Genomic DNA, 11,316 nt, shown 5'->3' on the forward strand with positions numbered 1-11,316 from the left:
AGGCTGTGATCATTTCCGCTGGCAAATATCTGACGAGTTCTGGGTCAGACCAGACTCATCCCTAAATGTTTCAACTTTATACCAATTAGTTCCTTCTCCGCCTATTTGAAAAGGGCGTGAAAAAACGTGTGCTTGAAGAAAAAACCTTCAAGCAGAGTGTAGTTAATGTATTTGCAGTCTAGGAGAGAGCACAACATGATGTGTAGTCTCGCGTGGCAGCTCAAAGTTAAGCATTTCCAGAACTTAAGAGAGAAGTGGCAGATAGTTGAGTGGGGGGGAGTTTGGCGGGGATCTGTAGGGATTACTTCCAGGGCTGGCAATTTAAGGTTTATATCCAGCAAGCTGTTAGAAACTCCAGGTATGGACATCACACTCCTGCCCACCTCACTTTGGATTTCATTAATCATCACATCTGCTCATTTCGCGCAGCACACCCACGCTAAAAGGCACTTACATTCACCACATTCCAACATACCATGTTTTCAGTTCTATCTATAGCAGAGCAGAACTAGAAAAGAACATCTTGGCGGTGATAAAAACACCAATTAAATGTAAGCTGGCAATAACTGCTGCAGCTAGTAACTGTTGAGTAGTTCCACCACTTTATTACGAGACAAAGGCGCTATTACAAACAACATATACGCGCTCTCACGCTTATTTCTCGAGAAATAACAAAGAAGGAGGCACAGAACATAACACGGACAGGGCCTTTTGATTATGCCAGAGATTAACTTACATCCGGTATCCTTCAACAGAGCAAGTACAAATTACCCTCAACGAATAGCGTTTCGCTCGAGTCAAATATGAATAGCAAGAAGATGAAAGCCAAATCAATCTGCCAGCAGCACTCAGCAGTCAAATGTTATTTCGTCCCGCGGCCTTACACAGACTCATTTGTCTTGGCGAGCACAGACTATTTGTTTATTTCATTGCATCCTCATTAGCTTCTGCCAGAGCAGTGTCAGAATCTTCCTTGGGTCTATGATGTATAATTGAAACGAAATTCAGACACAGACTGTCTACGTAAAAGACAAAAGAGAAGATAAATGAGCATTAAGGAGAACATGTTGCATGGCAGCTGCATTAATATTGAACTAAATGCTTCAGTAGAAGGATGCAAGGTGTGTTACAAAATTAATGGAAAATGAAGAAATACAGACACATTACAGTTTATTTTTCAAATTTAACAGAGACCCTTTATGCGTTTTCCTATTTCTGTCATATATATAGAAGATATTCATATTAAAAAGTTAATCACGAAGAATAAAAACCCTCAGCCTCAGACTGCTCTAGACAATCTGTTTCTGTCATCCCAGTCACAAAGCTCCTGCTGGGAGCAGAAGTCCTGGCCACTAACAGATCAAACCTTCTGTTTGCAAAGGGCGACCAATCAGGAAAAAAAGCTGGCTTAAAAGGAAGAGGATGAAAGTTAAAAATGGCTTGTTTCAGACAGCGTATGACCTAAGGGTTTGCACCAAGGCCTTACATAAAGTGAACACAGAGTAATCCCATAGAGTGCAAGAATCGAGCATAATACCTTCCCTCTAAGAATTTTTCTCTGGTTTCTAGAGAACATGTAATTGATTTGTCTTTCATAGTCTAGTAGCAAGAAAATCTTGGTAGGTCCTCAAAGAACTAACCTTTGCTTGACAGAGTAATCAGGTTTGTCTGGCAAGATCCTTAAGCTCCTTTATGTTGTAATGAACCAGATATTACAGAGATTTCTTATTTTCGAAACTAATCCAAGTTGAGTCTGGAGACGGCTCTACTCAGGCTGTAGAACCTGGCTGTGTCAGGATGACTAACATACTTAATACAACAGCACCTCTATAAACTTGGCTAATGTTATGGCCCAAAATAGTGTGTAGTGACAGTACAGTGGCAGCTTGGTCCACTGTGGGCCAAGCAAGAAATGAAAAATGTGACAGGAAAAGCATGTAGAATTAATTTCAGTGCAAGATTACAAATCTGTTTGTTTCTGCTTCAGCGTGGTGTTTAAACTGAAGTCCATTCATCAGTACAGGATGTCAAAGTGACCGCTCCTGTTGAAGGCCAGCGGAGCACAAACCCGATTGTGTCTTGGTTCATTTAACTTTTAATTTCCATGGTCTGATAAGAAACAAATGTCAAATACAGAACAGCATCTTCCCCTTTGCATTGAGCTGGCAAACTGCCACAAGCAATCTGCTCCAGGGATGCTGATTTCTTGCTGGCCCTGACCTCTAACCTCCCAGGGGAGAGTTCATCCCTTTGGGGATTAATGTCATTTCTGGTGATTATTACATTAAATCCAATGTTCAAATGCTTTGGAGCCAACAGAGCATTCAGCAACCAAATAACATTAAACTTGAGTCAAATTTTACCTGACTCAAAAACCTGGGTCCTCCTATGACTGCAAGTCTAAGGAGACCATTCATGATATCTGAAGTAGTAATGCAGCCGTGGTCACCGACATGTTGAAACTGGCACAACTGCAGCCCACGTAAGAGTCAGCTAGCAAGTATGAAGACAAGAATGATCATTTTTATTGTTATGGTTTCTAAATAAAAACATGACGGTTAAACAAGGAAGAAGGGGGAGAAAAAACACCAAGACAGGGGATCGGGATAAAACTCCAAACGCTTGATCCATTAACCCAAATTCACTGACGCACCAGGTTGACAGAAGTCGCTGCAGGTTGTCAAAAGGAGAGCTCAGAGCATTTAAGCACACGACAAACATGGTGACTTTTACGAGTAATTCATTCACTGCAACGTTAAAGCTGAATGCGCACCTGAAATGGACGCTAAATGTGAAAAATTCCACGCGCTGCTGTGCGTAACGGACAGGTAACACGGCGTTTGACGTGACTGGGAAAATGACTGAAAATTTGGACGTTTCCCCCACCTCCTCCATATACAAGTGTCCGGGTGCAAAAAAGACGACGCGATGCCATAAAGGAATCTTATCACTCACCTTGGATGGCTTTAATATTCAGTCCTGAGCGCAGATTGTCTTGGAAAAGCCGAGGCGACGCTTCAGTGTTGCCGCCTGTCACCGGGAGGGAGGAGTTTGTGTTTACTCCAATATAACAGAACGGGCTGTCAGCAGCCGCACGGATCCTCTCTGTTTTTGGCGAAGAGAGGGAGCCGCAGTCTGGCCACAAACTTTATTACAACGTGTGTGTAGGACTTCTGCATTACAGATTCACTTTTTTTGTTTGTTTGTTACAAAGTCGTGTGGTTCCTTCTGAAGGTGTGCTTTAACTTAATAGGATTACATTTTACAGTTAATACTAGAGATGAAACGAGGGGGATTTGTGATTTAAATGAAGTGAATTAATTATGTATCAATTTTTTGAACTGCAACAAGGGGTGATAGACCGACACAAGAGTCTTTTGGTAATATCAGCTATTTGTTTATGATAATTAAACAAATACACGTCAAAAGAATTGAATACGTCATGGTTTAGGGGAATGGAAAAAATGATTCTCTCGATCATTGTAGCTGCTTATCTGTCCTTATCAGGAGGCATGTATCCCTGAGGTTTATAACTCCAGCCATACTGGAAAAGCAGAACACTCTTCCTGTCTATTCTCAGAAAGCAGCAAATAGCAAAAAACTGTGAAATGTGATCCACGGTGAAACACGCTTATCCGATTTCTCTTAAATTTTGACATTTTTATACTGTAAATGTGATTTATAATCTCAGTGACACTCCCGTGATAGCTTTAGTGCTTTATTGATGACGTATGCGTGTTATTAAGTGACAGCCCTCTTCCAGTAATTTTCTTTTTCATGCAAGATAAATAATTCATCTGCAATAAGTTTTATTGCCCTGCAATATCAAGGAAGGGACTTTGAAACCAAACGTTTTTTTAATAAGTGTGTGAAGTTCCTGGATTACAGGTTCGAGAATCCTTGAACGATTTTACATATTTTACATGTTTTGAAGTTGTTGGGTTTCGTTTGGCTCAGATCTTCAGGTTCATCATCTGCACTTTACAATAATTTATTTCAAAAACAAATGAACTGTATATTTCTTTTTTTACATGACAATGGCATGGCACAGGTATTATTGTTGGTAAAACAGGTGTCTCTACTATGACAACCAGCTCCATGTTTCCCTTCAAACCAAAGGTCGCAGCCATAAACATGACATTTTATGACCAGCTATCTATATTCCCCTCCAACAAGGAAGGTAAATGAGAATCACTTAGAGAATCTTTAGAGGCTCAGAGGACCTTGATCTCATTCTGAGGCTTCACCAGAGCTTTAGAGAAGAAACTCTGGGATTCGTGTTTAACTAGTGTAACTGGAATACAGTGATAATGCCTTCCACAAAGAAGACTCTGCATTTCATGTCCAGTGCTTTGGCTACATCTATATCTGTTGGGCTGATTGGATATGGCATGTCAGCGCAGTGGGTTAAGACAACCATGGAGTGCGCACAAGAGAATTCTGACTACTACAATGGATCTGCTGTGATCACCTTGACCCTTTTTGATGGAATAATAGAGAGAGCCTCCTGCCCCCTGTTTGGAGCTACAGATAAATTTCAAGGTAATTTTCAAAAGCCCCGTTCAACCAACTAGAAACAGACTCAAACAACGATGTTCTCTCATATATCTCCGCAATGTGGGCTGTTTTTATTTTAGTTTAATACATTTCAGTCGACGTCACATCCTACCTTCAAGCAATGGGGAAAATTTTATTTAATTTGATTAATTTTGACCACCAGCTTCTGGTCTTACTCTAGGATCTGTGTCGCTTTTAGTGTGCATAATGAAAAGAACACACTGTCAATAGTTTTTCCTTCTGACACAAGTTGTTATGATTACAAGTCCCAGACAAATATCTCAAAATAAAGACAAATACTATCAAAACTTCCATCGTGAAGGAGAATTAGATCCTGTGAAACTGCTCAGGCAGTTTTACCAAGCCTCTTGTACTCAATAAACATGGAAGTTCAGTACAGCATTAGATGTAGGACCATAATGACCTGTGTTTCTGTGTTTAGTGATTCCTACATTGGCAGGAAGAGAAATTGCTTCAGTAGTCCTACAGGGTCTGGTTATATGCCTTCTTGCCCTCTGTCTGCTGTTTTCGGCATGCAGCATCCTCATCTCTCTCTACAACAGCGTCAGCAATCCTTATGAAACCTACATGGGGCCTGTTGGAGTCTACATCTGCAGCTCTCTCAGTGGTAAGTGACTGATATGTTATAGCAGTAAGCATGTTGTAGTTGCACAAGCGGAAGTGCTGGGGCATTTCCATGAAAAAATAAGGTGTGATTTTTGTTCTATTCTTTTGTTTGTGATATTTCTAATGCTACTTTTTCTCCTGCAGCATGCTTGTCTGTGATAGTCCTCATCCTGTTTGTGGTGAACGTCACTGCGACCAATATGGCAGAAACCTTTGTAGAAAAGTATACTGAGGGTGTTCCAGTAAAGCTGAAGGGAAAGGCTTCAGAGATGCAGGTAGGATATTACCTGGTCATCCCTTACACAGTGCTCTCTCTCATTGCCATCGCCTTGATCTACACATATGAACATGCAGCCTACACACGCAAAAAAGAGCAGCAGAAGCCTACAGAGGATGCACCCATGGACTTAACAATGTATTAGTGCAACAGAGACCATGAAGTTTTCAATGGCACTGATATATTAAAGACTTTCTCAAGAAACCTACTGTAATGAAAGATAACCGACTGTGGTTATACACAGTAAAGTCTGGATACACGGTAAAGCCTTGTTCATTGTATAATAGATTTATAATATTTAGGAATTGTCTGGTCGGATCAAGTACCTTACACTTAAATGTCATGTTTTCCTGTTATCTCGTTATGAGCAACAGTTATGTAATTTCAGCATTGTGATCAAATTTGATATCAAGGTATGACAGTGCAAAGTGTTTGCTGATACAGTAAAAATATTACCATGTAGATTTCTTTTCATTCATATGTTTTTGACATGAAATTCCATTCTTAAAAAATAACTATTTATTCTGTGTTTTTTTTTTTTTTTTTAGTTTTGTGTAATCTTTTTGGATTAAATTTACCAATTTAGTTTGTTCTTTCTTTAAAAAAAAACCTTATGGTAATATAATCATCACAAAACATGCTTTACAGATCGTCAGGCAGACAAAACCTCAATGACTTTACTGTGTTCTGTGTCCATTAACATCAGCTCGCAAAATAAAACATAAGAAAACATGAATAAAGTGATGAGATTGGGTTGGTTTTATTTGAAAAAATGAATTTTTGCAATTTAATGTTATACATTTACTGCGGTACTGCATTACAGATTCACTACGAACAAGCAAACTGATTACATTTATTGGAAAAATCTAAAGAGCGAGTCAAAAAAAACGGATGAACTCACTGAGGGGGGTTTTACTGATGACTGCTGCCCTCTATCGCTGAAATTATGTAATTGCAAAGAGATGCCAACAAGTCAACAGTTTCAAACGGGAATAAAAGAAAAGGGATTTGTTTTCAGTTAAAGTCTTTCATTTGCTATTATGTATTAGTGGCACAATCATTTGAAGGCTCGACTTTACCTTTAGGGGGGAGAATTAAGGGGCACCCAGTCTACCCAACATGGGATAGACCACTGGTACCCAATTTTTTATTGGTTCTGGTCCACAGACCTGCCAATAAACTCGATAACTGAAAAGCAGCATGTGTTCTGTGACACTTATTTCTTCAGTCAGTTTCTATATTAGCTTTGGTTCTCCCTGTTTCAGCCACCTGCATTTATCTAACTACTGTTTCCACTTGGAGTCAGTGTGAATATATATTTACATCACACATAATTATTTATTCTACTTTCCAGTAAATGTGCTTTACCAGCAGGTAACTACACAGTTACTTACCTTCTGAATTACTACAGAGGGCATATGGATTACCTTACTTACCTTCATCAACTCATGGCTCATCAGTGAAGCAGTGCTTAAGTTGAGCCCTTTAAACTCCAGTGATGCATTGCATCTTAACTGTATCCTTTTCCACATGAGACCTACTACAGAAACCCCTGATGAGAGATAAAGATTTATTACTCAACTGTTTAAGATATTTCAAAGGGCTGGAAAAATCGCAGCCAATGCTGACCAACGTATTGATGGTTACAAAGCTTGCAGATTTTGTAAAAGCATAGATCACAGATAGATCTTGCTGAGAGTTGGCGCCTATTGTCTCCTGGATCTTCGGGCATTCTCACAGCTGTGATTCACATGGCTGTGTTGACATGAGAGCAAGGGTGAGGTGTCCTGTTACCGTTTCCCCTGTCCCATCACTCAGGGCCTAAAGTCTGTTTGGACATGCCCTTTGCAGCACCTCTCAGCCCTGCAACGCCTTCTACCTGCCTTCAAAAGAACCACTCTTCCTTAAAGTCTCACACTTCAAGGGACCTGTGGAAGGATGCAGCAATTTGCTTTGCTGTCATCAGCGTGAATATGTATTAAATTTCATGCATTTGCATGCTTTCTGCAGCGATTCAGAGACATATCAGGCCTGACAGAAATTCTGTTAGTAGAGCAAAAAAATGAGCATGCTTTTGGCGGTGAAAAAAGCCAGTTTTTAGTCTATAAAACAGTCATTACCTTTCAAATTGTAGCTTGTGTTTTATAACATGCCACCAAATAGCTCCTGCCAAATATCCTTCTTGCAGAGTGATGTAGACTGACTTAAACCTGCAGCTGTGACAAGGACACAGTGTGAAGTTGCGACAGGTTGTGTTCTCCAGAGGAAGCCACGTCAAAGCATGTTTCAGCACAAAACCGCCTGCTGTGAAGATGACAAGCCCTTCACAAGAAAGCACGGATTTGCCAGCCATTAGAGACCCTTTTAGTTTATGTTTTACTTTAACTCTGATGGAATGCAATAAACCTGTCTTGATCTCTAAAATAATTATTTATTTATTTATTTATTTATTTATTTATTGTCAGTTAGCAAATATATATACAGCTTCAATCACACTTTCACTTTCAGTCATTTCAAGTTGATACACAGCAGAATTCCTCAGTTCTGAACATCAGCTGGTTTAACAGCAGCCAGAGGAGAGATGTTTAACTGTAACTATTACCGCTCCTCCTCTCTGTGCACTGAGGCGTGGAATAGCTCGGTTGCTAATAACGGATTCTTCTTGCCGTTTGCTGTGCAAACACTGACTGAATAAAATCAGTGATGGGCGGTAATCTCTTCCTCTCTGCATACTCTCGGTCTCAGAGCTGACCAGAATGGATAAACCTGGGATTAGGCAGAAGCCCTAAGCCCTGACCACTCACTCTGTGTGATAGGATTAAAGCAGAAACTTTTGTACCTGTGAAACATTATCCACTAAGGTCCTGAATTACAGAGGACTGTGAAACAGACACCTCCAGCTGCGGGGAAGTGGGGGCACACATTCAGCCATGTCGAGTAAACGGTGGTAGGCCATGGTAGAACGGGGGAAGGCCTGGTCGCCTTCCACTTTTAGGAACAGCAGTATGGTGAATACATGTAGGAGTATAAAACGTTCTACTCTATTGGAGAACTCAAACTGCTTTATACAACATGTTATATTCACTCATTATTTTGTACAAGTATTTTTTCTACATCTAAGACTAAACGTTGACACACATTGAAACCACCAATCTTCTGATTAGCTCATGACCTGCTCTACCTCCCAAACCACCACCAAATAATAATGTAAATAATAATAATAATAATGAGAAGAAGAAGAAGAAGATGATGAAGAAAGAAAAACATTCCAAGAACCAAGTGGTACAAACAAAATAATAAAGCTTATCAACTCGAAAAAATAGAGTCATGCGCCAAGACTCGATTATTTGATGTCGTGATTACAGTGGCGTGACTTTTTTCCCTCCACTGTGGCAGTAAGGTAGGTGCGCCTATCAAGGTGTGCCTCCCTGTTCCGTTTCTCTATGATGTAATGAACTTTTATAGCGCTGGTGGTGCTGTCAACTGATATGATATCTTAGCAACGCCTATAATACAGCAAGACATATTTTACAACACACATGTTACTTAAAAACTTAAAGCTCTATATTTTTTAAACACTTCTTTTTCTATACTTTAAGCTGACATTTTTGTGACTTTTTATAAAGCAGTTTTCTACACATAATGTTTGTTGTTTAATTAACTAAAATTAATTGTTGTTTTTTTTAATAAACTGTATTTTATGAATTTGTTCTGCCGACACAGAAAAGCAGCTCTACATGTGATTTCAAAATTGATTTTTTAATGAATTTGGATAAGTTTGATTTTAAGACATTTTAATCGATGCGTATGGCTTTGAGTCTGCCTTGCTGTGATCATAAAGTGTTCTCACACTCAGCTCGACTGTGTGATATTGGAAGGCAGGCTGGTTTCTTACTTATCTCCATCATTAATCTTAATTTGTCAGAGAAGGCTGAGGTGAAGGTGGCGGGAAAAAGAGAAGAAGGAGGAGGAGGAGGGCTGAAAGGTAATTGCACCCCTGCTGCTCCATTATGGTGTCATTCCTCTGTTAACAGAAGATAAGATCTTTCCCAAATCACCTGAAGCCAATTCTCCACTTTACCTGCAGAGACAGAGAAAAGGGGAAAAAGACAGAAAGGGTTTTTGGCTCTGTCTCGACAACCAGCGATGGAGACAAATTGATTTAGTCACTCTGTGTAGAATCTTACTGGCCATTCTGTCTGTATTTGTATCTATGCCTACAAAATGCAAATTGTTGACATGTTACAACCAGAGTGATGGATGGATGGAGGGCTGAGCACTTTCTCTGTCCCATGCCGCTTGACATGATGGTTGATTAATGTGGTCTTGATTGGCGGGTGCGATCACTGGTTCAAGGGAGGATGGATACATTTAACCTACTGACACAACACAAGGTTCAGTTGAATTGGAGCCATTTGACCCAGACACAGAATGAAACAGTTAACATCAACAACAGTCAGTCAATCTCATAGGGCATTTTTTTTTTCACTAAAGGACATGGCAGGACTTTCAGATACTGTTCATCTACTGTAGATAGGTTTTTACCTCCATATGTCGAGTTTCCTCAATTTTTTAAGGACACACTGCACACCATGACAGGATATGTTAAGTTTTTGCCTAATAGTTCTTTGGGAATCAACTTGTTGGTGCAAAAATACTCTTTTACATCTGTAAAACTTTGATATCTGTGACAGGCTGCTAATAAGAAAGTATCTGAAGACACCATTTAAAATTGGTTCTTTGCTAAGATGTTTTATATCCCTTGAGTATGGTGTCTTTTTTATCCTTCTTATTGTTGAATGATTCATGATTCAAGCCCTGCGACAGGCTGGCGACCTGTCCAGGGCGTACCCCGCCTCTCGCCCTATGACAGCTGGGATAGGCTCCAGCGCCCCCCGCGACCCTGAAAAGGATAAGCGGAAGCGCATGGATGGATGGATGGATGGATTCATGATTCATTCACTGGCAATGACATAACAAACAAAAACACACTGTTCTGAAAATGGTCAAGTACAACGACTGGAATAAAGAATTAAAAAGGAGTCAGTGTCCAAAGAAGAAGTCCAAAAGACTTTAAGAAAGACCACTTTTTAAATTAAAGGACAGTCTGTTTCCTTGGAAATAAAATATGAAGAGATGAGTGGTGGCTCAAGACTTTCGCACAGTACTTTGTATCTGTCAAGAAACTTTTCTTTACTTGAATTCTAATGGATATATAGCACACATTGCTTCTCTTCCAAAAGTCACTGAATTTTTAAAACAAAATACACCAAGTCTACATAATAACACATTTTTCACAGGAGGAAAACCTTTCAGGATAGTGAGGTACTCAAGCACAGCTCAAGGGGGCAGCATACAATAACTAGATCAACTGAATGAAACAAACCCCTTGACACCTTTGTTACCATAGATGCAGATTTGTAGGCAAATAACCGGGAATTGATTATGGGCATAGCTTTTAAGTGTTATACTTTTTGCATTAAATCACATTTAAGTGTAAATAACCTTAACTATATATGCGGAATAGGCTTGTGATGTTGCAGAAAACATGTGGGATCTTAGCAGTTTTTCATTTCCTTCCATGTTTTCACTTTTGAGGTTATTCTCTTTCTGAGATATTAGAAGTCTCCTGTGTGAAGGAGCAGCCCTAAGAGTCACTGGAGTGGGACACAAATCCATAGATCATAAACACTCAGCTGTAATTCTGACACGCCGTCACAGATAGCAAGCTGCTCTCCAATCCATATGGTCATAAAATTACAGAGATTCCAGCAGTCTGCACCCTTGGACAGCACATATAAATTCTCGCCTGCCTTACAGTATTTTCTTACCCTGGTTTGGGAATGAAACACTTT

The 11,316-nt window shown here is 39.8% G+C and overlaps 2 protein-coding genes across 2 annotated transcripts in view; one reads left to right on the forward strand and one right to left on the reverse strand.

Moving 5' to 3' along the window:
- ptprea (protein tyrosine phosphatase receptor type Ea) overlaps nucleotides 1–3,059 on the reverse strand; it is a 58,072-nt gene extending 55,013 nt beyond the window's left edge. Inside the window, exon 1 of the mRNA XM_039616514.1 lies at nucleotides 2,956–3,059. The gene's annotated coding sequence lies outside the window, so the exon portion shown is untranslated. The remainder of the gene's footprint in view (nucleotides 1–2,955) is intronic.
- A 1,135-nt stretch (nucleotides 3,060–4,194) lies between these two features.
- LOC116328791 (clarin-3) lies at nucleotides 4,195–6,234 on the forward strand. Its single transcript, XM_031750670.2, has 3 exons — nucleotides 4,195–4,542; nucleotides 5,000–5,185; nucleotides 5,329–6,234. Exons 1-3 carry the CDS (start codon nucleotides 4,311–4,313, stop codon nucleotides 5,604–5,606), a joined length of 696 nt encoding a protein of 231 aa, XP_031606530.1. The 5' UTR covers nucleotides 4,195–4,310; the 3' UTR covers nucleotides 5,607–6,234.
- The last annotated feature ends 5,082 nt before the right edge of the window (nucleotides 6,235–11,316 follow it).

The sequence above is a fragment of the Oreochromis aureus genome, linkage group 8 (genome assembly GCF_013358895.1).
Source record: "Oreochromis aureus strain Israel breed Guangdong linkage group 8, ZZ_aureus, whole genome shotgun sequence".
Classification (NCBI taxonomy): Eukaryota; Metazoa; Chordata; class Actinopteri; order Cichliformes; family Cichlidae; genus Oreochromis; species Oreochromis aureus.